The sequence below is a fragment of the Raphanus sativus genome, chromosome 5 (assembly GCF_000801105.2).
Source record: "Raphanus sativus cultivar WK10039 chromosome 5, ASM80110v3, whole genome shotgun sequence".
In the NCBI taxonomy this organism is placed as follows: Eukaryota; Viridiplantae; Streptophyta; class Magnoliopsida; order Brassicales; family Brassicaceae; genus Raphanus; species Raphanus sativus.
The window spans coordinates 2419830-2445895 of record NC_079515.1 but is presented as its reverse complement, the minus strand read 5'-3'; the positions used below and the strand labels follow the sequence as shown (position 1 = coordinate 2445895).

At 37.7% G+C, this 26066-nt stretch overlaps 6 protein-coding genes and 1 pseudogene across 9 annotated transcripts; 5 read left to right on the top strand and 2 right to left on the bottom strand.

The window, feature by feature from the left end:
* Window positions 1-582: 582 nt before the first annotated feature.
* LOC108863019 (serine/threonine-protein kinase STY17-like) lies at window positions 583-5677 on the top strand (annotated as a pseudogene).
* Window positions 5627-6575, bottom strand: LOC108863020 (uncharacterized). Its single transcript, XM_018637308.2, has 4 exons — window positions 6295-6575; window positions 6132-6187; window positions 5908-5974; window positions 5627-5826 (listed from the first exon to the last, which is right to left on the bottom strand). The coding sequence occupies exons 1-4, from the start codon at window positions 6424-6426 to the stop codon at window positions 5734-5736; spliced, it is 348 nt and encodes a 115-aa protein (XP_018492810.1). The 5' UTR covers window positions 6427-6575; the 3' UTR covers window positions 5627-5733.
* Window positions 6576-6761: 186 nt separating this feature from the next.
* On the top strand, window positions 6762-9242 carry LOC108860425 (protein SINE3). 2 transcript variants are annotated; one of them, XM_018634307.2, is made up of 4 exons: window positions 6762-6869; window positions 6941-7051; window positions 7147-7520; window positions 9004-9242. In XM_018634307.2, the coding sequence occupies exons 1-3, from the start codon at window positions 6774-6776 to the stop codon at window positions 7489-7491; spliced, it is 552 nt and encodes a 183-aa protein (XP_018489809.1). In that variant the 5' UTR covers window positions 6762-6773; the 3' UTR covers window positions 7492-7520; window positions 9004-9242. The 2 variants fall into 2 exon arrangements, with proteins under 2 accessions (XP_018489809.1, XP_056866178.1); XM_057010198.1 differs by lacking the exon at window positions 9004-9242 and adding an exon at window positions 8198-8470.
* A 1284-nt stretch (window positions 9243-10526) lies between these two features.
* Window positions 10527-12446, top strand: LOC108857334 (transcription factor bHLH148). Its single transcript, XM_018631314.2, has 2 exons — window positions 10527-11440; window positions 12294-12446. The coding sequence occupies exon 1, from the start codon at window positions 10744-10746 to the stop codon at window positions 11434-11436; it is 693 nt and encodes a 230-aa protein (XP_018486816.1). The 5' UTR covers window positions 10527-10743; the 3' UTR covers window positions 11437-11440; window positions 12294-12446.
* A 1680-nt stretch (window positions 12447-14126) lies between these two features.
* On the top strand, window positions 14127-17038 carry LOC108805417 (galactokinase). Its single transcript, XM_018577458.2, has 13 exons — window positions 14127-14415; window positions 14555-14730; window positions 14827-14873; window positions 14967-15061; window positions 15162-15244; window positions 15342-15410; window positions 15521-15706; window positions 15795-15929; window positions 16013-16147; window positions 16238-16308; window positions 16394-16471; window positions 16539-16680; window positions 16760-17038. The coding sequence occupies exons 1-13, from the start codon at window positions 14253-14255 to the stop codon at window positions 16868-16870; spliced, it is 1491 nt and encodes a 496-aa protein (XP_018432960.2). The 5' UTR covers window positions 14127-14252; the 3' UTR covers window positions 16871-17038.
* Window positions 17018-19663, bottom strand: LOC108805416 (nuclear poly(A) polymerase 3; the record flags this gene model as incomplete). Its single annotated transcript, XM_018577457.2, is given in 11 exon segments — window positions 17018-17622; window positions 17706-17870; window positions 17951-18247; window positions 18324-18386; window positions 18464-18577; window positions 18658-18819; window positions 18891-18953; window positions 19043-19150; window positions 19229-19306; window positions 19404-19459; window positions 19603-19663. Coding segments are annotated over 11 exon segments (1524 nt in total). The 3' UTR covers window positions 17018-17232.
* Window positions 19664-21247: 1584 nt separating this feature from the next.
* On the top strand, window positions 21248-24906 carry LOC108857151 (protein REDUCED WALL ACETYLATION 2). Of its 3 annotated transcripts, none has more exons than XM_056986739.1 (16): window positions 21248-21448; window positions 21568-21662; window positions 21769-21894; window positions 21984-22040; window positions 22128-22200; window positions 22438-22596; window positions 22712-22861; window positions 22933-23188; window positions 23291-23406; window positions 23501-23587; window positions 23678-23766; window positions 23855-23917; window positions 23999-24055; window positions 24169-24265; window positions 24364-24522; window positions 24620-24906. In XM_056986739.1, exons 1-16 carry the CDS (start codon window positions 21416-21418, stop codon window positions 24623-24625), a joined length of 1623 nt encoding a protein of 540 aa, XP_056842719.1. In that variant the 5' UTR covers window positions 21248-21415; the 3' UTR covers window positions 24626-24906. The 3 variants fall into 3 exon arrangements, with proteins under 3 accessions (XP_056842719.1, XP_018486596.2, XP_018486595.2); XM_018631094.2 differs by having other exon boundaries at window positions 21751-21894; XM_018631093.2 differs by having other exon boundaries at window positions 21748-21894.
* The last annotated feature ends 1160 nt before the right edge of the window (window positions 24907-26066 follow it).

Here is a 26066-nt window from a genome sequence, read left to right as displayed (position 1 = left end):
TAATAGTTCTTAATGTTTTTCTTTCTTTGTTATGCTATAACTCTGAATCTGAACCTTTTTAAGTATTTTTTTTAATAATTGCGACTTGATAATATATGTTCGTTTAATACACGACAGACGTATAGCTTACATCCATGCAGTTGTAAAGAATCATACCGGTAATCACGTAACATAAATAAAATAGAAAACTAAAAATCTTAACGTTCATACCCACAAAAAAAGAATAGTTTGAAGAAGAACGTAGTTGATTGTGGATCGTTAGTTGCGAGTCTTCTTTCTTACGTATCATGTGAATTTTCAACTGATTGAAATTTTTGTTTTTGTCTGCCTAACCAACAAAATTGTTCACTACCAATAAATTAGAATGACAACATATATAGTACGCAATCTTTGATCACAAAAACTTAGGATCCCCCAAGAAAATAGGAACTGATCAACCCTCTGTCCATTTCTTATTATTTCCCTTTCTCCTAACTATATTTTCATTTTTAACAGGAAAAGAAAAATATAATCAAAAGTGGTAAAAAAATTAAATTAAATAAATGAAAAGCGAAACAAAAGAGGAAAGATAAGAAAGGAAAGTTTCCATTATTGTTGACTGCTTGAGACCGCAGCAGAGAACGTTTTCTTCTCGCGTCACTCATCAATTTCTTCAATTCCATTTTATTCTCTTTCTAGAGAGAGAGAAAACTTTCTGCTTCAGTAGATAGAGCATAGTTCAAATCAAATCATCCCACCATGCTTGCTTAACCACCTTCTTCAACCTCCGATTCAACACGAACGATCCCCCCCCCCTCCGATTCGAGTCGCTCACCACCACCAGATTTCGATCGAAATGGAGGAGACTCCTCCTCCACCCGCGGAGCAGCTGCTGAAGAAGATACTCGAGCTAGAGGAAAGCCAAGAGAATCTGAAGCAGGAGATGTCGAGGCTCAAGGTATCCACGGAGATCAGGCAGCAGCGATCGCATTCGGTTTCGCCGGCGAGGAGAAACATCGGCGGCGATGTATGGAGAAAGAGCGGCGCCGCCTCGTTTCGTCAGGCTTCGCCTCTGCGGAAGGAGAGCCGCCGTCTTCTCCAAGGTTCGATGAGTATTAGAGGTGGAGGGACGGGACCGTCGGCTGGGAAGAAGTTCAGTGATAAACAGTATTTGAATATTTTGCAGTCGATGGCACAAACTGTTCATGCCTACGATCTCAATATGCGAATTATCTTTTGGTATGTAGTTTCCATCTTATGAATCTAAGGTTAGATGTTATCATGTTAGATGGTGGATTTGATTAGTGCTGCTGGGCATTACGGTTCGGATCAGTCGTATTTCGAGTTAATGGGTTGAGGTGTTTAGTTCCCGTTTACGAACCTGATTAACATTTTCTGGATAGGATCGGTTCGGTTTGGGCGTTTTCGGTTCAGATTAAGTACCTATTTTTCTTATAAAATCAGAAGTGAACCGAATTAGAAATAGTTTCAGGTTTAAAGCCAAAAAAAAAGAAAAAAAAAGAAAAATATTCGAGGAATTCAGATTTTTAGATATTTTTTATAATATATATACATATAAACTTTTGAACAAAAAAAAATATACATATAAACTAAAAAATTAGTTCTAAATTATATTTCAAAATATTCCGATAAAGATACCAGTTTGGTTTTTGGTTCTGGTTTGGTTTTTCGAGTTTAGAAATAGTAAATTTTGGTCCTGGATTGGTTTTGTTTTTTTCAGTTCGGTTCTAGGGTAGGATAATATTCCCAGTAGTAGATTTGATTCATGCATCATTGTTCATTTGTAGTATTTTCTTGTAATCTCTTAATGTATTCAGATTCCAGTTCTGATACCGTGATTGCTACAGGAATGCTATGGCGGAAAAGCTTTACGGGTACTCTGCTGCAGAAGCACTTGGTGAGAACCCAATTGATATTCTTGCAGATGAACGAGATGCTGCTTGTGCAATGAATATTGCTCGACGTTGCGTCCGTGGAGAGAGCTGGACCGGCGAGTTTCCTGTCAAGACCAAATCAGGGGAGAGATTCTCAGTTGTCACCACGTGTTCCCCCTTTTATGATGATGATGGTACTCTTATAGGGGTCATTTGTATCACAAGTAAAACGGAACATTACATGAACCCGGGACTCTCTTTGGCTAAGTTAAAGGGGCAAGAAGCTGAAACGAGTTCTAATCCTGCAAGGAATAGATTTACCTCTAAACTTGGCCTTGACTCTGATCAGCCTCTACAAGCTGCTATATCATCAAAGATATCAAATTTGGTTAGTTCAGTTGTAGGGTTGCATATTCTCAGTTCTTACCTCTTGTTCTGATGTTGCGTATTTTGACTAGTGTTGAAATTGCAGGCTTCCAAGGTGAGCGACAAGGTCAGGTCGAAAATGCGAGCAGGCGACAGTAGTGCCACACCCTCTGAGGGTGGCAGTGGTGATATTCACCATTCAGATCATGCTACTCTCTCTGACCACAGGGAAGATGCAGCGTCAAGTGGTGCCAGCACACCAAGAGGGGATTTTATCCCGTCTCCTTTTGGTGTATTCACATGTAACGATGAAAAGTTACCTTCGAAACCCTTCAAAGATTCCAGTGATGGGGGTGATGAAAAGCCTGCAATCCATAAGGTTCTCACCTCAAAAGCTGAAGAATGGATGGCAAAGAAATGGCCATGGAAAGGGAATAATGAGCAGGACGATTCAAAAGGAAGGCCAACTCATTCTGTATGGCCTTGGGTACAAAATGATCAAGAGCAAGATAAGTCTAACCAGATTATTCTCTCGTCTGGTGTTAAGTCCGAAAGCCTTGCCTTTGAGAGTAAGAAGCCTACGAGTAATGAGGGCAGTAGTAGTTTGTGGTCCTCCTCTATAAATGCGAACAACACAAGCAGCGCTAGTAGCAGCGGAAGTACCAGAAATAGTGTTATGAACAAGGTTGATACTGATACTGAAGGCCTGGAATATGAAATATCATGGGATGATTTGACAATTGGAGAACAAATCGGTCAAGGTCATTTATTCTCTTAAACAGATTTATCTCGTTTCCCAGACTCATGACTTCATACTTTTATGTGATTTTCTGTCTTTTGTTTAGCTAACAAATGCAATTTTCTCTTTTACAGGTTCATGTGGAACTGTTTATCACGGTCTCTGGTTTGGATCTGTAAGTAATTGGCTTCTGGTGATCTTGTAGAGTATATGCGCTCCCATTGTATAGAAATAATAATGCAAGTTCATATAACTGTCTCATTGAGAGCTTGTAATGTCACGACAGGATGTAGCTGTAAAAGTGTTCTCCAAGCAAGAATATTCTGAAGAGATTATCCAATCTTTTAGACTAGAGGTATTGCTTGTTGTTACCGCTAGATTGCTCTGAGCGTTGTTTTGGCAAAAGACATTTATATTTTTATTGTGAAGGTGGCGTTGATGAGAAGACTTAGACATCCTAATGTACTGCTCTTTATGGGAGCTGTCACTTCACCTCCGCGCCTCTGTATAGTGTCAGAGTTCCTTCCACGGTTTGGTCTCTCATCTCTTCTTTGTGCTTCTCAGCCTTCAAGGCATATCTTTGAGCCAAGCTCCTGATAATTCGATTTACTATTTGCAGTGGAAGTCTCTTCCGTCTACTGCAGAGGAACACGACAAAACTGGATTGGAGGCGCCGTATCAATATGGCAATGGACATTGTGAGTATTAGTTATAACTTATACGTTCAGTTGACCTGTGATTTTTTCCATTTCTATGATCATTGACGATTGCACTTGGATAGTTTTCTAAGGATGAGCTGCTCTATCTGGTTACTTATTTATATTTGTCTTGTACATCTCATCCAGCATATTACATAATTTCTTCACACAGGCTCGCGGTATGAATTAACTTCACCATTGTAGTCCACCCATTATCCACCGTGATCTGAAGTCGTCAAATCTGCTGGTAGACAAGAACTGGACCGTTAAAGTAAGATATCATCTTGGTTTTCCCGTAATCCAGATGGATAAGTAACTTTCAATCTTCGTAATGATTATTTAGCCTTCTAAAACAAAGCTTATGTAACTGAACCGGAAAAGTGAGAGCTCAGACCTGCAACTAGAAACATGCGTCAACTTACATTGACTTCTCTAACAGGTAGCTGACTTTGGTCTTTCACGTATCAAGCATGAGACATACCTAACCACCAGGTCCGGGAAGGGAACGGTACATAAATCTAGGCTCTTTTCGATTTAAATCCTGATTTATATATAGTCATCCTCTCACAGTGATCTTTTCATGTACCGTACCTAATCATGTATTGCATTTTTTACCTGTTCTGCAGCCTCAATGGATGGCACCAGAAGTTCTTCGAAATGAGTCTGCTGATGAGAAGTATGTTCTCAGTGTTCTGCTTTGGTTAACTTGCATTGATAAATTGTTCATCTCGCCTTCAATGCTAACTAGCTTTTGTTGATTCATTGATACAGGTCTGATATTTACAGCTTTGGAGTAGTACTCTGGGAGCTTGCCACAGAGAAGATCCCATGGGAAAATCTCAACTCTATGCAGGTATTTATATTTCTATACATTGAAGAACAAAAAGACTCTCCAGTTGCCGACGTCATAGAAATGTCAAAAGATTAGTTTCAGGGTAAACATTTGTTCATATGATTCGCCTCAACTCTACAAAATTATTTGTACTAGTTAGGAAGGTGAGAACCATGTAAACCGTTATACTTAGTGTTATGCGTACGATCTACCCATTTTTACAAATCAAATATAAAGAGACGCTTATTTGAAAAATGTGCAGGTGATAGGAGCGGTGGGGTTCATGAACCAGAGGCTTGAAATTCCAAAGGACATTGATCCCTTATGGATCGCATTAATGGAGAGCTGTTGGCACAGGTAAATTAACATATTGAACACCATATACTCCGTGCTAGTGAATATAACCTTTAATTATTACAGTTCTCTTAGATTTAGATGTTTTTACATATTTCACAGCTAATGCTGACATTAAATTATGTTTTTGTTTGTTTGTCCAACATTGCAGCGATACGAAGCTGAGACCCACATTCCGAGAACTGATGGAGAAGCTAAGAGAGCTGCAAAAGAAGTATACAATACAGTTCCAAGCTAAACGTGCTGCTTGACAACTCGCCCCTCGAGGACAACTAAACAAAAGTGTTCTCTTTTTGTTCCTCAAGGCGCTGCGTTAAGGCTGAAAAGGAAGATAAGATAATTTGTCTATACTTTTGAGCAGTAACATAATGGTTGGTTGTAATTACAACGTGGAGGAGACTGATGAGCAGAGGCAGCGACTGGTCTAAAATGCAGTAAGTGATGTGTTTGGGTCATTTACACAAAATTGCCAAAAGAAACGTAAGACTCAGGTTGGGTTCCGTGATTGGTTTTTGATATCTCTCTCTAACTTGGAGGCAAGGAAGTGCGCGAAAGGGATATTGATGTGAAAGTTGGTCGCATAACTTCACGTGCATTAATATATGAATGTATTCGTTGGGTAGGCGTACAAGAGAGGATACTTGCTGCATATGTAGAACCGTTTGATGGTTTTTACTTTGTACAGAGGTAAAAGGTGTAGTTTTTTTTTTTAACTTCCAGAGCGAACATTTTATTGAGGGATTTATATACTAAGGGAAGAGAGTGATTCAGAAATGAAATTTCAAAACTCAGTTGAAAATATTTGGATACATAATCTCACGTGTCTCAAAACTCTCAAACACAAAAGAACTTGATCGTAGTGGTGGTCGATCATAGAGGATATCGTGAAAGTAGCTCCCTAGTTGCAGAAACTGCATCGCCTTTGTGCTCCCTTAGAGTTCTCTCCACCACATTCTTCTCCAGCTATAATGATCACAGACAGCAAAACTTTTAGGACTGTCGCAAAGAATAATGGATGTTGAAGCCTAAAAATGATAAGCTAACCTCAAGTTCGTTAACAATGAGTTCAACATCAGCGGGATTGATTTTAACAGAAGCCAATTCCTTCTCCCTGCATATAAAGTTTCCAGCAACTTGTCAATCAAACACTACACAGAAGGATGATATGTGAAAACTCTAGTCCTCTTTATCTTTACACATCAATAAAAGCAATTATTTACCAGTAAATCAGACCATACTATAACAAAACACAATTAATATCTTTTTACCTCAATCTCTTAGCATTAAGATCAGCCTCCCTAGAAGCACCAATCGAAGCCATAGCCTGAAACACGGCCAAAAAATAAAAAAATTACTTAACTGAGCTCAAAAATTTAAAGACTAATCGGGGATAATGATCATTCTATCTATATGACGAGAGAGCGAACAAACCGATTGAACACGATTAGAATCGAGCTGCCGATCCTCGACGCGATCGGTAAGCTTGTCGAGAGCTTTGCTTTGTTGCTGTAAGTCCTTTGAATCGACCATGATCTCCGCTCCAGCTTCTTCTGCTCCCTCCATTGCTTCTAAACTCTTCTCCTCTCTCTCTCTCGGTGAATCAAGTCTCCGGTTACAGAGAGATTTTGAGGTTCGGTAGTGTATCGAGCTTCCAACCTTAGAAAGAAACCCTAAAGGCTAAAACACTGCCAAACCCGAACCGAACCAAATTGAAACCAACTCTGATTCAGTTGATAACTTGGTTTAGTAAACGTTAACCCAAATCGGTTTAGTAAACGATAATATTGGGCTGGGCCTTAGATATATACTAGCTGTCGACGACTCTCTTAGCCCATGGAAATATCCTATCTACAAATATCTTTCCTTCACTATTTCGAAACCTCTCACAAATTCGAAAACAATCCGGAGCGATGAAAGAAATTCAAATTCCCAGGAAAAACTTTGCGCGCTCATCTGATCCTGCGACGAAGAGAGTCATCAAGGATCCTGAGCTTAAGAATCGAAAGGTAATTTGAATCCTTCAATCTATTTCTTCATCCGCTGTAATTCTGATCACATTGCCTTCTTTACACTGAAGTCTGCGGAGAAGAAACAGAGCGCAACCGTCTCCGACCTATCGGTGAAAGTCACGAAGGAACCAGCTGATTTTGATCCGATCTATTTCGCGATCTCCGATTACGAAGCCGAGGTAACGCTTCTCCAGATCCGTTTAAGCTCAGATCTTCAGTTATTTGATTTAACTCGATTCCGTGTGTGTTTTGAATATGCGTTTGTTTACCTCAGAGTTTTCTGCAAGGATCGAGCGTAGACCTGTTACCAACGCCAGAGGTTTGCGACGAATCTCCGGTTTCTTCGACCGTTACTCATAAGGCTTTTCGCATCATCGACGCGATTCCCGCGGACTTGCCTGCTTCTGTGCAGTCCTTGCGCGCCGAGATCGGTGACCTGAAGAAAACGATCTATTCAGTTAAGAGTTCTGAAGAAAGTAACTGCATCGATGGAGGAGCTGTTACTCTCAAATTCCGCCTTGTGATTTTTGCTTTCATCCTTTGGGCTCTATTTGCTGCGGTTGTTGTCTCCGTCGGCTCAGGAGAGGAGGTTGCTTACTCTGGACCACTTCCAACTTGAAGGATTCAGCTCAACCTTCCTGTGAAAAGGTTAACTCAATTTCCTTTTCGCATTATGATGATTACATTAGCACCTACGCTGAATCCTGATTTTAAATTGCATCTCTGTTTATGATCATCTATCTTGAGTTAGTATCTCTAGTTCATTGTAACATATTCCAATCAAGCAGTTGGAAGGTTTCTACCAAAAGGATAACAACAGTTCTCAATTGTGTTTCTCTTTGAATAACCGATCCACACAGATATATCTCAGTGAAAGTCTTATTTGTTAGAATTTGAAGCTTCCTAGGCCTTATGATAGCGCATTCTAGGCCCAGACCAAGTGTTTTTACAAGCTCCGTTGGTAGATTGATGATAGTGAGTCTACAAGTAGGCCTCGCAAGCTGATGGTTAATCTCATTCCTAACCAATGAGTGATCCCTTACACTTTTTTGGCACAAGTGATATGACATTTGATCTTGTAATCATGGTGATTCGTGTTGGCTAAAACCATAGTCTTTTCTGCATCACATATCCAATATATAGGCTTCTGTAGCATTTTTTGTGTCTAGGTCCTAATCTACTTTGATGTGTTCCATTCTTAGCTAGTAATCATATATTTGGCATGCTTGTTTTCTTCTGCTTCTCAAATTGGTAGGTTTTAGATCTTACCAATACATGTGCTAGCGTTTGTTTCCACTCTTATGCAAGATGTTCCTTTCTTGTAGTTATATTAAGCCAGACAAATCCTATGCAGAGTCCAGCCTGTGAAGCTTTTTGGGTAATTGCTTGATTTGATATTTCTTCATGAATCATTAGGATAAACTCTTGGAGGTGTTAGGTTAGGTTTCTTCTCCATTATGGATAATGATACAAAGTATTTAAAGAAAAAAGTGAATGACAGAATTATCCAGACTGTGTTTGGTTTTTCTACAGGAGATTAGAGTAGTAGCTAGGCCAATAAACATCAGAGGAAAAACAAAAAGTAATATATGCCATGTGTTAAACAAAATGAGCTCTTGTTGGTTTACTTTTTGGAGTGAAGTTTCTGTGTGGTTAAAGGAAAATTCGGGCTTAATGAATTGAATTAGCGGACACCAATTATTGGAGATGCATTCGTTTCCTCTTTTCCTTAAAAAAAATTATCAACCTTGTCATTGTGTCTTGACATTGATTAGTTCATGGATGACCTTATTTTGTATTATAACCGCAAGGGTAGGTATTCTTTTATCCCTACTACTCGTAGAATTAATATATAGTTTATTTGGCTGAACAATGATTCTTTGTGTGGAAACTGAATCTTGCTTTTGAAATTTGAGTTCCCATTTGGAAGTATAGTTGTTTTTCACATGTATCAATTCTTCTTACCGACTCGCAAAAAGGAATTTGTCATTGGTTCTCTCAAGTACCTGTCAGGTTTGGTCAGTTTTGTTGGTAAACCAATGATACCAACTTAAAAGAGTTAGACTTCAAAATGCTTATATATAATTTAGTCTACGTGATATAACAACAATCATTTGTGCTCTTTAAACAGGATCTTGGGTGCTATCACTTAGAAACCAGGGACCAAAAAAACTCAACTACTTATTCGGAGACTAAGCATGTAAAAGGTGGAATAGGAGTATATACATACGGAAACAATTCTACAGATAAGTGTTTCGCATTTGTTCTCTGAACAGTGTTAGGTTTATATTACTCAAACCTAATATTACTAATTGATATTGGCTGCTTAAGTCTTATTCAGTGGTTAATAATCGAGTGCTATCTCATCAGTACTTCACTTTGTTCTCATTATAATAAAAAATAGTCCATATCCACCCATTGTCATTCACTTATGTTCTTTGGGTGTTCAGAATTAGGGAGGCAATATATATGCCACATTCATCATACTTCTAATATTTGTTTCCTTTTCTAATCAACTTTTTCATATATATAAAAGTTGGAAAGAGAGAAAAAACATATATTAGATTAGTTACATACTGCATTTGAACATATATATATAACAGAACCTAAATACATGTTTTATATATCTTAAAAAAATTGTGTTCTTTTTGCTTTAACATTTCTCTATATTTCCAAAACATTGTTCTCTTTTACTCATTCCTTTTTATATTAACTGTCATTTTATTTTAAAATTTTCATTTTATTATAAGTATCATTTTAAATTTTCAATTCACATAATAAATAATTTTCTAGTTTTACCCTTATTTTATACATTAATTAATAAAAATCAAACAAAATAGTGTATTAAATGAGAGTAAAACAGAAAAAAATACTAGTATTTTTAATATGTGTAAAAACTTTAAACCACACTTAATATAAAACGGATGAAATATTGTTTACGTATTTATATCTGTATAATGATATGATACTATCATCCCTACAATTATTTCTCATAAACTTCATATGATTATTCCGAAAGTAGTATTTATTCGGTACATCGAATTATAGATAGGCAATGCCACTAGTATTTATATATGTATGTACGAAAAGAAAACATAAAATGAACGAGATGATTAATGATCTTTACAGGCAAAAACAGTGAGAAGAAAGATGAAAAAGTCTTAAAGAGAGGCAATGCCACTAATCCTACATCATAAATGCATTTCGTTTTGGTATTTTACTTTAGGTATAAAGTAGTAGAGATCATTGCACTGAAAGTCACAAATAGATTCAATTTCCTACTACTACACTAGAGTCATTGTAGCATTTCAATTACCTTTAGCTGCATTCATTTAACCGCTTCTGGTTAATTACATTCATCTTGTTTCCTAAACATCTAATGCCTCTTTTCGTGGTTTTGATTATGTATAATAATAGTAAAAATGAAAAAGAAACCATTCTGATATACTCGTAGTAGATTTACTTTATTGTGGCAACAGTATTTTGTCAAAGGTTGAAAATGTTATGCGACCAATATGTCTTTAGTTTACTGTATATCTTGAGATTATGGATAATGGGTGGAATGATTGATTGAGTAAAACATTTTATATTACTAATTTTCTAATATCTCTGCTAATATAGTAATACATATATTATTTTTTTTATAAAAGTAGACCAAAACATTGCTTAAAGTCACACTGATGTCTTTAATAATTCCATAACCATGTGGCCTAATTATAACTTTCACTTCCATTAGCATGTTAGTAAACAAAAAAAAAACAATAGAATAATAGAACGACGGCGTTTGGTAACTGCCACTGCTTTGCAAACACATCTCTCTTCCTTTATATATCTTCCTTTCTCTCCTTCCCTTTCCTCCCAATATCAGGTCATGGCCGATACTGAACAACCTCCGACGAATTTAAACCGAAGCTCCACCGCTCTCGTTCGTAGGAAGAAGAGCTTATCTGCTTCATCCCCTTCCTCGTCTCGTGGAAACGCAGCTTCCGTATCAACCGGAGACGGCGAGAGCCACGCGCGATGGAGATCGGAGAAGCAACATCGGAACTACTCCGCCAAGCTGATCCAGGCGCTGAAACAGGTCCGCCGCGGCAGCTCTTCCACCTTCTCCGCCGCGGCGACATCACCTCCTCCAATGGCGGCTCAGAAGCGGGGAAAAGCCGTCCGCGAAGCCGCCGATCGCGCCCTCGCCGTCTCCGCCCGCGGAAGAACGCTCTGGAGCAGAGCGATCCTGGCCAATCGGATCAAACTGAAGTTCCGGAAACACAAACGGCCGAGGCGGACGGTTATACCGGCCGTGACCACGGTGGTCGCGGTGACGGGAGCTAGCAGCGGCGGAGGGAGGAAACGGAGAGTGTCGGTGGTGAGACTGAATAAGAAGAGTCTACCGACGGTTAACCGGAAAATAAGTGTTCTCGGCCGGTTAGTTCCGGGTTGCAAAAAAGAATCTGTACCGGTGATTCTAGAAGAAGCAACCGATTACATCCAAGCACTGGAGATGCAAGTCAGAGCCATGAAGTCTCTAGTGGAGCTTCTCTCCGGCTCTGCTCCTCCGCCTATTTGATGAGGTTAAAATTGTCATTTTGCCTATATTCCACCTTTTAAGTCCGCCATCACTCTCTCTGTGACTCTGTGTGTACACGAAATTCTTATATAATTTGATATATACACGTAATAAATTAATAATATGTATATAGAAGATCCGGTTTGAGACTTTGAGTATATGATCTGTGTAAACCACTCATCCCAATTGCTGATTTTTCTTCGTTATTACTAAAGTGAATTTTGAAATGAGTTAATTAACGATATCTTTGCCATTAAGATTCGAACTCCGACACTCCGTAGTGGATTAGTATTAATATCTACGTTATTGCGGTTGGTGGAAATGAGTCTTTAACCTTATACTAATATAATAAGTTATGACACCATTGGATTAGACTAAACCTACTCGGAACTTTCGGTGTACTTCTTCATAAAAAAATAACTTTCTGTGTACTTTAATTCCTCAGATCAAAAGCTTTCTGTGTACTACTTTAATATCAGTAGGTGCTCGTTTTTAATTAGTTTAATAATTGAGATATTAACGGGTTACACGCTTAGAGACTGATGGGTTGAAATGATGAGATAGAACAGATCTGTCACTAAATCATCTAGTCACTTCTATTGTGTGTCCCTCCCTCTTTGTGATTTTTAACATATGCACTACAAGTTTGTTTTGTTGTACCTCTCTTTTATCGTCTCCAAGTTGATGTTTTACCACCACACATTAGTAGACTCATGTTAGTTGTTACCACACATTAGTAGACGCATTGGAGTCACAAATTGGATATTTGGTGCTAAAATAATCATTGATATGAAATTTTTATTAGTTTAATAGAATTTGTTTTTGTCTGATTTTTTCTAATTACAATGCAATATTAGGAAGAACACTAAAGTATGACAAAGCGACAAGAAGAAGGAAATAAAGCAAAATAAATAAAAAGTGTAGAAAGTGACTTGAAAAGTATGAAGCACATGGTAGTGGCCCTTGTCCTCTTCCTTGCTTTTTTAGCTTCATCTTATTATGTTGGGAAAACTCTTGTGATGTTTTATATCAAAACTAGGTGATTACTAAGTCCTTGCTTTCCATGATTCAACATGAATAAATTTGTGGTAGAATACGTGTTTGTTCAGTTATTTCTTCCGAAAGAGATAAAAGATCGCGCTGAATGTTCCACATAACTATGTGATAAAGATTTGTTTACATAAGTTTGTTTTGTAGTTTTCATATCATCAAACATGATTTTATTTCAGTACATACAATATTCTACAGTTTTAAATTATGTTTAGTGTGCGGTGCGATGTACATCAAATATACTGTCTATACAATATATAGAATCTGTGAACATCTCTGGTTTTATTGTTTTTTTATAAAACAGCTAGTAAACACAAACAAACAGTAATGTCTGGTCTCCGGTCTCTACAATTTCAGTCGGAATAAGCGAGTAGAAGACACGGAATAAAGAGACAAAATTATTTTGTCAAATATTAAACGATAGTAAAGGTAGACTCGTCAATGATCTCGAAACCATACTCCTGCGCATAACAAAAAGGGAGGATACATAAGAGATATGTCGCAAGCCCGTGTCATTTGGACGTAGCTTCAGCTAGACAATTCGATCGCTTGTCTTAGTAACCATTTCGGTCACATTATGGTCGATAACTTGAGGGCGGTTTTTAGAGTTTTATGTAATGAATTTAGAGACGTAGCTGAGGTTGAACAAGCTTTTTAAATGAAGAAGCTATGCGTGTCAAGCTTTTGTTGTAGATATGATCGATCGTTAAGATGCAAGCAGCAGATGGTAAATGTTAATAGTCTGCCTTGAAATAGTAGTTGACGTAGTCGACGTGTTGAAATGATAAAGATCATGTGGAAGCACAGTGCTAAAATGTAATCGTGTAAATTTAGAAGGCAAACTTGTATCTTTTTTTTTCTTGTGACACATCAAACTTGTATCTTGAAGAAAAGATAAACTTGGAAATAAAGTTTATAACTTAAGAAAAATGAATAATTGTAACTCTAAGAAAATTAAAATTGCATTTATTGACATGGAACAAAGGCACAATATTGATTTTATAGAGAAAGAAAAAACTCTTAGTGTGTTCTTGGTCCTCATGAAATAATCGCTGAAATACATGATGAGGGAGAAACAAGGTTGGATAATAATTTCAATAATGTAGGTTAAAAAGTTAACACTAAACCTGTAATAAATTGTTTTAGGCGATTTTTAATAAAACAATAAGGTTTGCTTATATCATTGTTTCTCGTTTATTTTATGCATTATTTAATTGTGGTTGTAATCATCTTTAAAGTTTATTAGTTTCGCAAGTAATGTATATTCCAATTTTTTTTGTTAAAAAGAGTTTTATATATTCCATTTGATGGATAAATCCATCACCAGTCCAATAAATTGGGCTATTTTTCAACAAAAAGGTTGAAAAATAAATTTCTAATCAAGGTCACGTTTCTATAAAATAGTCAAAGTTGAATTATGTTGTAAACTATAGAATAAGATAAATTCTAGAATGTGAGAAAGTTCATAAATTTTTTCAATAATTAACGACAATTATTTGTATAACTGAGCAAATCCCAATTGAGAAAAAGAGATGATAACTGAGTGGATAATAATTATCTAAAAAGTTATGGATAAGTAAGATACGTGGATATTCAAAGATATTCGATAAAACGATATTCCTTAACGGATCTAGTAATTAAGACTGGTGGATATGATATATACAAAATGGCGCAAGAGAAGGATCACATTCCGTGACAAGACAACTGTGAGATCCGAATTTAAGTGAAACGCATTCGATAGAGAGACGACAAGACAAAAAAAAAACATGGCGAAACAGGAAGAAGTTACGGTCCCGATCTTCTCATCCCTTGATCATGTCTACGGCGAAGGATCTCAGCTCCAAGAAGCCAAGTCACGATTCGATGCTTTGAAATCCAAATTCAACCAGGCCTTCGATGCTTCTCCCCAGCTCTTCGCTCGCTCTCCCGGTTAGGTTTCGATTCTGTTTTTTTTTTTTTTTCTTGTTTCTCTATCGTCGCATGGCTTTTAGACAAAACGAGATCAAGTTGATGTCTAGATAGATAATGTTTGACCATTTGGATCTGAAAGAGATGTTTTGTGTTTCAGGAAGAGTGAATCTGATCGGAGAGCACATTGACTATGAGGGATACTCTGTGTTACCGATGGCTATTCGTCAGGACACTATTATCGCAATCAGGAAACGTGAGGGTTCAAATGAGTTGAGGATAGCAAACGTTAATGAGAAGTACTCCATGTGTACTTATCCTGCTGATCCTCACCAGGTTCTCTCTCTCTTTTGTCACACAAAATGGAATATTGATCCTCACAAGTAAGTACTACTACTAGTGCCTTATCATTTTATGTCTAAACTTTTGCAGGAGATTGACTTGCAGAATCACAAATGGGGTCATTACTTCATCTGCGCGTATGGGGGTCTTCTCTTTATTCTCATCTGAAACTAAGAGATCTCACCTTTTTTTTCCTTTAGGTGTCTTATGGTTTTTGGATTGTTACATAGGTATAAAGGGTTCCATGAGTATGCAAAGTCAAAAGGAGTGAACGTTGATTCACCAGTTGGACTTGATGTGGTTGTTGATGGCATTGTTCCTACAGGTATCATCTACTTCCCAATCTATATATATATATATATATATGCATCATGTTCTCGTTTTAGCGTAAAGTTTTTTAATTAGAGCTCTGTTTTATTATTCAGGTTCTGGGTTGTCAAGTTCTGCTGCCTTTGTTTGCTCATCAACCATTGCTATTATGGCCGTCTTTGGTGAGAACTTTGAAAAGGTATAACCTCACTCCTGCTTTGTTGAAAGAAATATTTCATAGCTTGTAGTCAGTCTCTTGTTGATTATTTTGTGTTGGTTGAGTTTCTTGCTTTCAGAAAGAACTTGCACAGCTTACATGTGAATGTGAACAACACATTGGAACACAATCTGGTGGCATGGACCAGGTCAGAGATTCTCTAGAATAATCTCAGTACCACCTGCTCCTAGAATCATCACTGTTTTTTTTTCTTTCTTAATTGATTGATCATCACTTTTTTTTTATTTACTTCAACAGGCAATCTCTATTATGGCTAAAACTGGTTTTGCTGAGCTTATTGACTTCAACCCGGTCCGTGCAACGGATGTTAAACTCCCTCATGGTGGGAGTTTTGTGATCGCACACTCTCTTGCAGAGTCTCAGAAGGCGGTCACAGCTGCTACTAATTACAACAACAGGGTCGTCGAGTGTCGACTTGCTTCGGTAAAGTCATACCTTTACACTTGGCATTGTTTTGCTTTTTAGACTAATACATTGATTATTTCTCTCTAACCATGTGGCACTTGTGTAGATCATACTCGGCATTAAGCTCGGAATGGAACCGAAAGAAGCAGTATCAAAAGTTAAGACTCTCTCTGACGTGGAAGGATTATGTGTGTCGTTTGCTGGTGATCGTGGCTCCTCTGATCCTGTTCTAGCTGTTAAGGTACACTCCTCCAGAAACACTCTCTTACTAAAAACAGACTTGTCTTATGTTTTATTAATCTCTGTTTTATGTCTATGATGAAGGAATATCTGAAAGAAGAACCGTACACGGCCGAGGAGATTGAGAAAATCGTCCAGGAGAAACTACCATCGATCTTGAACAACGATCCAACATCTTTAGCTGTACTTAACGCTGCAACGCACTTCAAACTGCACCAGGTATATATCAAATGTATCAAACCTCTGGAATATTGTGTTTTTTTTTATTCCAACAAAGTCTTAAGGCTTTTGTTTGCAATCATTCAATAGAGAGCTGCACATGTTTACTCCGAAGCACGGCGAGTTCATGGTTTCAAGGACACAGTTGATTCAAACTTAAGGTCAGAGCGCTTTTCGCTTATAAAACTTCTGAATAATTTTTTTGTTGGAACGTTTAAGAACTTGAGACATCCATCAACTGTGCAGTGACGAAGAGAAGTTAAAGAAACTTGGTGATCTCATGAACGAGAGCCATTACAGCTGCAGTGTCCTATACGAGTGCAGGTGCATATTATTATTATAAAGAAGCAAGTGTTAAGTGAAATTGATTTTTTTGATGAAATCTTTGCAGTTGCCCGGAACTAGAAGAGCTAGTTAAAGTGAGCAGAGAGAATGGAGCACTTGGAGCAAGGCTGACAGGAGCTGGATGGGGCGGTTGCACTGTGGCCTTGGTTAAAGAATCTGGCGTCTCTCAGTTCATCGCTGCTGTTAAGGTAAATGAAGTTTAGTAGAGGACACACTAGTGTTGTAATCTTGCGAGGGCACTAATAATGCAATTTCTGTATTTTTCAGGATAAATACTACAAGAAGAGGATAGAGAAAGGAGTGGTGAAGGAAGAAGACATGGAGCTTTACCTTTTTGCTTCCAAGCCTTCAAGTGGTGCTGCCATCTTCAACCTCTAAACATTGCCTCTTCCACTCTTCTTTTGTTTTAATTTATTCAAGTCTTTCTCAATTTGAACTGTTTGCAGTTGCCATCTTACATTGAATTAGATCATATCATTTGTTGCTGAATAATTGGTTGGCCTGAGATCAAATAAAATATTAGAATAGTGGAAATCTTTTTTTTCATTCACAACTTTGTAGAAAATCTTGTTTTGAAAACAGTGGATTGGTCAGGAGACATTTACAACAAATCAGAGAGTTACAAGTCAATCTAGTTGCTTTCCTGCAATCTTTAGCACACAGTTTAAAGCCTAAAACTAAAAAAAAAAACAAAGTGTTAACAGGAAGCAGCAGAACCATCATCACTCACTGCACATGACCTAACACTTAACATCAGTACTCTCAGCGTCTCTGTTACTCATCTTCACATAACCTGGCCGTTGCCTTGAGTAAACAGGTGTGTTCTTGCACTGCTTATCTTCCCGGACTCTCCAGCACGTCCTTGCCACGTTCTTGCTTCTATCGCACTCAACACTCTTAGTAGGCAGCTGAGAGGCTTGCACAACTGATAACTTGATTCCACCAACTGTTCCCTGGAAGCTTCCCCTGTTGTTGACATTCTTCAGAAAGTCCATCTCCACGGTTTCAATGTCTGAAACATTTATGTTTCCGAGGTGTAACCCCCAGTAATACACAATGTTTGGCTGCTTCTCACAGGTTTCCACATACTCTGTTGGGTTTGGATCACAAAGGCCAAAGACTTCCTCTATCTGCATCAAAACATGAGAGATGAGACATTTTTCAATAACATACGGAGTTAAAAAGCAGAGAGTGTTCTGTAGAGTTTTCATACTTTGATCAGAAGACAGCGGAAACGTGACTTAACCCAACCGACCCAATCACTGAGACCTTCCTGGTTATCAGCAGAGAGGTGTATCTTGACGAACCAAGCGTACGTTGTTGCATAAGGGTAAGGCTCAAACAAGCTCGTCCAGTTAAAGCTAGGCTTCAAGTAATCCTGCATTGTCACAATCATTTCGAAATGTTAGCAAAATGGTTGCAGAAGATGGAAACACACACTCTCTCTCTTTCTCTCACCTTCATCAAATGATGCCCTCGGAGAAACTCTGACATGATCTTATAAAACGTGCTCCTGGTTATGTTGGAGTTGCAGTACTGACGTCCACCGCAAGGCAACTGGATAGGCATTAACCCCGGAGGAGAGCCAGCAGCTGCGTAAGCATCCCTTAGCAGTACCACAGGTGTAGGCCACTGCCAATAAGCAAACGTGCTGAAGAAGCTAGCCACGAGGGAACTCAACGTAGCGTTCGGTTCGTATCCGCAGACAAACGCAGCAAGAATCGCCATATGAACTCCCCCTAGAAACCCATTCAACTGAACACAAAAATGAAACTTCATCATTACATGTTAGCGGCCCCTAATAGTCATTACCAATGATAAACGCACTTACGTTGCCGTATACACCACGCCTCTTTGCCCATAGTTTCACACAACGAAGCAATGATTGGAACAACTAAAAACAAGAAACAGAAGAATGTATTCAATAAACAGAAAGTTAAGAGACTCTATAGCACTCGTTAGTTGCGTTACCTCCACGGAAGGTACTATTTGAAGGATGCATTGATTTGCGCGAACTCCAGACAAGCTTCTCCAGCTTGTCTCATCAATACCTCTCAAGAAGAAAGGGTTCAGCACATCTACATTCTGAAAATAATATAAAAGTTTTTTTCTTGAATAAAAAATAATATAAAAGGTTTTTTTTTTTTTAAAAGGAAGGAACGAACGTTTGGGATTGATAAGAGTCGAAGCTGAGCGTATGGAAGATCAACCAAGATGCCATCAAACTTGAAGCGTATGAGAGGAACTTTAGCATCTTTAACACAATGAATCTCGGAAACTTCGGCTCTGCTTTTTAAAAGATCACGCAAGTCGATGAAAAAATCCTCCTGTGGTCAATCGAGAGAAGACTCATTAGACTATAATTCAGATCAAACAGAGGAGCAAGGTGAGAGCTTACAGCTATAGTTGCGAAGAAAGGACCAATGCACAAAGCGTCAATGTCTGATTGAGAACCGTGAACCTAGTAGATTGACAAGAGAAAAGTATCTGTTAAAGACATTCATAATTACATATATTTTGTAATGCTTTGAGAAAAATAATAATAATCACCCCAAGACCATAGGATCCGTAAGGGACAATGGTGGCGTTGGTTGCGTTGATATGATGTTGAGGAAGACGTCGTTTCCAAGCAATGCTCTTAACCCATCTCACCACTATCTGTTCAATCAGAGACAAATCACTTTCTATCCAACAACAAAAAGGAGAGATCGATCATTCAGATGTTGAAAAGGTTACCTTTTGTAGCTTAAGAATGACGATTCTTCGTTTATTCTCATCTTCAGAAGATGGAATGAGTCCTTCATTGACCATAAGCTACGAGATTTGTAAAAAAAAAAAATGAAATATTGTGATATTCTTGAAGATAAAATTAATGGAAGTCTTGAAATCATTAAAACAAACACAATGTTACCTGACGAAGAGAAACAGAGCATTCTTCTTCCGTGTCAGCCAAGTAAGGAGGAAAACCTGTGGACATGATAAAACAGAGAGACGTGAACAAAGTCTCCTCACGAAGAAAGGGTTTATCGGAGAAACCATAAAAACGCGGCGATGATCGAAGGCAGTGATGGCCATTGACATTTTTCCTTTGCCGGGGAAAAAGGACTAACCATTATATCGAACGCCTCCCCTTGTCATGTCCAGGGATGATTGCTGGATTGTTCTTGTTTTGTTTCGTTTCGTTTCTTGAGAAGAAAGAGAAAAAAAAAGCAAAAGGAATGGGTTGTGATGCCGCCGTTTCTTGGCCGTCGTATCTCTCCGCCGTTGTCTTTTGTTTTGTTTTTGAACTTGGTAGTTGAAACGGCTTTTTAAATATTTGCCTAAAAAATCACCAGCGCATTATAGATTCGTCGCACGCCTATTGACACGTGGCATTTATGTGCATTTATAAGTTTTTTTTTGTTCGACATCTAGCTTTGAAAGATTCATACATCCATTGCACAAGTACCGTCTCGACCATGTATGAAAAGTGTCCGAAAACCTGAGTTCGTGTGACGAAGATGGCAACCAAAACCATCTTTTTTAACTCTCCTAGATTTTAAATGAGAAATGTATGTATTAAAATAGACAATCTGTGTTGTCTTGCTTGATAAAATATTTTAAATACTCAATTAAGAAATAGAAGTGTGCATAATTTAATTCTAACTTAAAAATCCCCTAAAACAGAAAAACAATTAATCCTTTGAACAATATTTTTTTGATAATTTCGTTAAACTATATAAACTTAACACTCAAAACATGTATATCTCATGTTTCATATATAAGGATTACTAATCATGTTTGTCAAATCTTAATTACTACTAAATTTTGGTTCAAGTTATTCCTATGCAACCAATTCACATAGGAATAACTTCTTTTTTCTTTTAAGTTTCAAAAATTGTTATTCGGTTCCTATGTGATTTAAAAATATGATAAAATAATATGTTTAGATATAACTATATTGTATAACTGATATTTTCTATAAAAACACATACCTGTAGACTACAAAGTCCTTTATATAAACTATTCAAGAGACTAAAACAGGTATATAAAATGATTAGTTCAACATTCCAACTCTGTGATGGCATTTTAACAAACTTCTTCTCAATAAAGTAATCTGCCGACTATTCGAATCTAAAGAAACGCGTCACAAGCGATATTGAACACACACCTCATAATTACATTAGACTTAATAATATGGTTTAGATGAAAGATCAAAAAACTAAACGTTACTTAGATACAGTAATATTTTTGTTAACTAACATACAGTAGACTCTTCTTCACCATTGAGCATATATATCATAATCCAAAATCCTGTCAATTGTAATCTTAAGAGTACAAGAGATAAGGTTTGAAACCTTGCATATCACACAAAATAATTTCCATAATTGCAACTCAAACTCTCGTCCACTGACATATCTTTCTTAAAGATGTTCTTGGAATCAAAAATGTTAAAATCAAAAACAAAACACTAGTACTGCTATTTTACAACTGTCTTGGCTCCTTCCATGTACAACACCAATCATTATAACACGTTTTTCTTTCTTACATTAACGAACAAATCTGTATTTGTTTCTATGCAAAAAATTATTGGCCCCCGATTCGATTTGATAGAAGAGCATAATAAACCCAAAAATGTTGGTTTCATCAATTTTTATTTCGTTTGGTTAAATTTCTATCAACAAAATTCTGCCGGTTAGTAATATTTTTTTATTATTATTTTGATTAAATAAATGTATGGAGAGAGGGAGGCTATTTATATAACTGCTCAAATCCACATTTCACTGTTCCCTCGAAGCTTCTTAATTTGTGTAACTAACTATACAACGGAGGGACGAGCGAGAGGTAGAGAGGGATCTATATTTGTCTTCTCGATCTGCCGCCAGATCTGGTTCTGGAGCGAATCAGCCAAAGTTCAAATTTGAAAAATCACAGATCATTGGAATGGCGATTTCGAGCTCTGTTACGCCTGGGCTAGTACGTCTTTAATCTCCCCTTCGTTTGAATTAGATCTTCGCTTGATGTTACATTGATTGAGCTCTTGTTGATCTGGTTGTGATTTTTTTGTTTTGGTGTATTCCGGGGGGGAATTGCAGATGTCGGCAGTGCTCGGGATAGTGCCGGTGATCGTAGCTTGGCTTTACTCCGAGTATCTTCACTATACAAAGCACTACTCTGTCTCCTCCAAAGCGTACGTTGCATGATGATATGATACAAATCATTATTTGCGTTTGATTTCGTATTTTGATGTTTCACTTTGTTGTTAATAATGTTAGTAGACACTCTGATGATGTCAGCTTGGTGGAAGTAGCTAAAGGTTTCGTCAAAGAAGATGACAAAGCTCTGTTGATAGAAGACGGAGGTGGTCTCCAATCAGCTTCTCCCAAAGCCAAACCCTCCTCCGTACATTCTCCTCTCATCAGGTTCCCATAAGCTCTCTCTCCCTAAGGCATCCAGTGAGCTCTGCTGTTGATTTTTTTTTTGTATGCTTATTCGGGTTTTTCTACGCTAGGTTTGTCCTCTTGGATGAGGCCTTCTTGGTTGACAACAGGCTGACGTTGAGAGCAATGTGAGTTATTTGGAGATAAGTTATGTATTATGTTCAAAAGGCCCAACTTTGTTCTTGATGAATTATATCGTTTTTATATATTTGCAGAATCGAGTTCGCAGTGCTTATGGGATACTTTTATATATGCGACCGCACTGATGTCTTCAGTTCATCCAAGAAGGTAATGATGATGATGATGATACTTTTATCTTAAATTCTGCTTTGTAGATTTTGGAGAGGCTTATCTAGTTACAGATAATCTACAGCAGAATATTATATACACTTAAATTGTTTTTTCATTCATGTTGGAATGTTATGTGGAAAGACTTAGACTTCATAAAGTTGTGAGCTTTATGAATAATCCTGTTTATGCTTCTACGTGTCTGACTGTCTTACATTGTTTATCTTTTTAACACAGAGTTACAACCGGGATCTCTTTCTGTTCCTTTACTTCCTTCTCATCATCGTTTCGGCCATAACTTCCTTCACGATACATAATGATAAATCAGCATTCAACGGAAAATCCATCATGTACTTGAATAGGCATCAAACCGAGGAGTGGAAAGGCTGGATGCAGGTTTGTGACTCTCTCTCTGTTGATGCATCAGCTTGGAAGATTATTTTTGTTTTCAAAGAAGCAATTTTCCGTTTTTCATTTGTTGTTACCTCATTCATTTCCTGGTGTTGTGTAGGTCCTCTTTTTGATGTACCACTACTTTGCTGCTGCGGAGTACTACAATGCTATCCGTGTGTTCATTGCTTGCTATGTGTGGATGACTGGATTTGGGAATTTTTCTTATTATTACATTCGAAAGGACTTTAGCCTTGCAAGGTTTGCACAGGTGTAACAGCTATGACCTTCCCTGTTACTTATGTTAGCTTCTAAATATTAACATACGCTTGTTCTAAACAGATGATGTGGAGGTTAAATTTCCTGGTCATATTCTCATGCATCGTCCTCAACAACAGTTACATGCTATACTATATATGCCCAATGCACACTCTGTTTACTCTGATGGTCTATGGAGCACTTGGTATTATGAACAAATATAATGAGATGGGTTCTGTCATAGCTGCCAAAATTGTTGCCTGTTTCGTCGTTGTTATCATCGTTTGGGAGATTCCGGGCGTTTTTGAATGGATTTGGAGTCCATTGACGTTCCTAATGGGTTAGTGATAACCCTAATCTTTGTTTCTCACGAAAAATATATGTGAATTCACAGAGACAAATGATTAAAATAGAAAAAAAACTTGGAAAACAACAATTGCAGGTTACAATGATCCCGCCAAACCGCAGCTTCCCCTCTTGCATGAATGGCATTTTCGCTCAGGCCTTGATCGGTACATATGGATAATCGGGATGCTATATGCATACTACCACCCAACTGTAAGTTCCCCAATACTCCCACTTTCGACTTACATTGCATCAACTCTGTTCACAAATGGAGTAGCTTAGTGAGAAAGACTAATGTACCTTATAGGTTGAGAGTTGGATGGACAAACTGGAGGAAGCTGAGATTAAGTTGAGGATGGCTATCAAAACGACTGTGGCACTTATAGCACTAACGGTATAACAAGAAGTCATCATTTCACTATGTTCCAAGGGAAATAAGCCTTACATAGCTGATCGGTATATTTGTTATTGTGAAATCTTTCAGGTGGGATATTTTTGGTTCGAGTACATATACAAGCTGGACAAGCTAACTTACAACAAATATCATCCTTACACCTCTTGGATCCCAATAACGTATTACACCTTTACTCTCAAAAGCTGTGTACAATGGATCTTCCAAAACGAGTCTTAACTTGGTTACTTCGTGTTGATTTTCTGTCAGTGTTTATATCTGTCTCCGAAACATCACCCAGTCTTTCCGCGGCTACAGCTTGACCCTTCTGGCGTAAGAAAAATGTTTTACTCAATAGACATATCGTCCCTCTTATTCCTGAAAAAAGACAATATTTTGTTTGTGAATTTTCAGGTGGCTTGGGAAGATAACACTGGAAACATATATCTCCCAGTTTCATATATGGCTCAGGTATGTCACGCTTCTTGTTGTCAATGTTCTCAACTCTAGCTTAAGTTGACGATACAATAAGCTCTTTAATATAAGTCTTGTGCCATTGAGATATGAAATTTATGAATCCACAGATCTGGAGTTCCTGATGGTCAGCCCAAATTGCTACTTTCTCTAATCCCGGAATACCCATTGTTGAACTTCATGCTCACGACTTCGATTTATGTCGCTGTAAGCAAACTCTGCTACAACAGACTTGCAAAGAAATTGAAAACCAAAAAAAAAAAACGAAAGAAAGAAAGTGATTGACTTTTGATTCTTTGTTTCAGATCTCTTATAGGCTCTTCGAGCTTACCAACACATTGAAAACAGCCTTCATACCAACCAAAGACGACAAGCGGCTTGTCTACAACACGATCTCTGCAATCATAATCTGCACGTGTCTCTACTTTTTCTCGTTTGTTCTCGTCAAAATCCCCCAAAAACTGGTTAGTGAAAAAACTCTCTCTCTCTGGTTTTGTATGTAAGAAATCCGTTGATGATGTTTGAGCTCATCGCGAATAACATCTCACGTTTTATAATTAGGTGTAAAGCACGTCTGAACCGGACCAAAGTGGATATTAGTTGAATGGATTTCATATCAGTTTGCAGAGGACTTAATGAATCACACAATATGGTAGATATAAGAACAAGATGGAAGATATTAGAGGTAGTGGATACAATGTTGGCACAAATGTCATTTGTTTGTATATTTATTTGTTTATGAACAAGGTCAAGGTGTTTTCTCTTGTTTATGTATGTTCTGTTCACGATTATGTAAACTATCATCATTTTTCCAAAACCAGTTGAATAATATATAATCGCATCATCTAGCTTTGTGATTTACAAGGTTCGTTTAGGCTTTGGACCAAGTTAAGTTAACTAAGAAATCCATAAACATAACATCACAATAATATCCATATATTTTGATACATTTAATCCTCTCTCTTAAACTTCTCCGCCTTCTCTCTTCAATCCTATCAATCTGAATCGTGTTTCCGGCCAACGGTTTTGGCTTTCTCAGCCGCCGTTGGTCGGGTTTATACCTTGCATGTCCTTTTGTCTTTGATCAAAGCTATTCTGTTGGTTTTTCTAGATCTAGATCCAAAATTTTGTTGAAGGGATTAGAGTTTTATCGGTGTGGGTTTTTTTGGTTCTGATTCTTTAGTTCTGATTCAGCCTTCTTTTCCCGATCTATGCTCTGTCTCTTCGTTTCTCGCGGATGCACTTTGAGATCTTGATCTAAAGATTCTCTGTTCTTGGTCTGCATGTGTGTTTATGGTCACATCTTCTTGTGATTTTAGCATGGTATTGAAGGATGTGCTTATCCTTGTTCTCGATTGCAACGGGTCGGATTCTGGCGATGGTTAGAATTTCCGTCTCGTCTTCAAGGATTTGGGGCTTCGGCTCATTCTGAACCTTGACGTGGAGGTTGAATGGTAAATTTGGTCTTCTTCCTCTTGGGTTATGTCTTTGCAAGTTCTCGTGGCTCGTCAGATGTTCGTCGTCGGAGCAATATACAGAGATGCAGACTCTCCCTGAATAAAGTTTGCCTTTGGGTGTGTTATGTCTTCCTTCTGCCTTGCTATTATCTCTTGTTTGATTGTGTGTTTTCAGATTCGATCTAGACTAATCTATTTGTTTATGCTTTGATCCTTGTTCATAATGGTTTGTCTTAGTTTCCGGAGAATTTGTTCAATTCTGCCGGCTTAAGTTTCCAACGGAAGGCTTTGTTTCCGGTTGGCTTTAGTTTCTAGGGGTTGCATGTAACTCGCTAGCTCTGTTCTTCTCTGTGTATTACTCTTTCATGTTCAATGAAATCCTTTAGTGTGAAAAAAAAATTTGATACATCTAATTTATCGTGTAATGACAACTTAGGTTTTTGTTTAGATACACATCTATCTCCAATGACAATTGATTATATTTCAAAACTAAAAACTATAATTTTTAATTATGACAAATAGAAAAGAAGTAAAATAAACATCACATTACT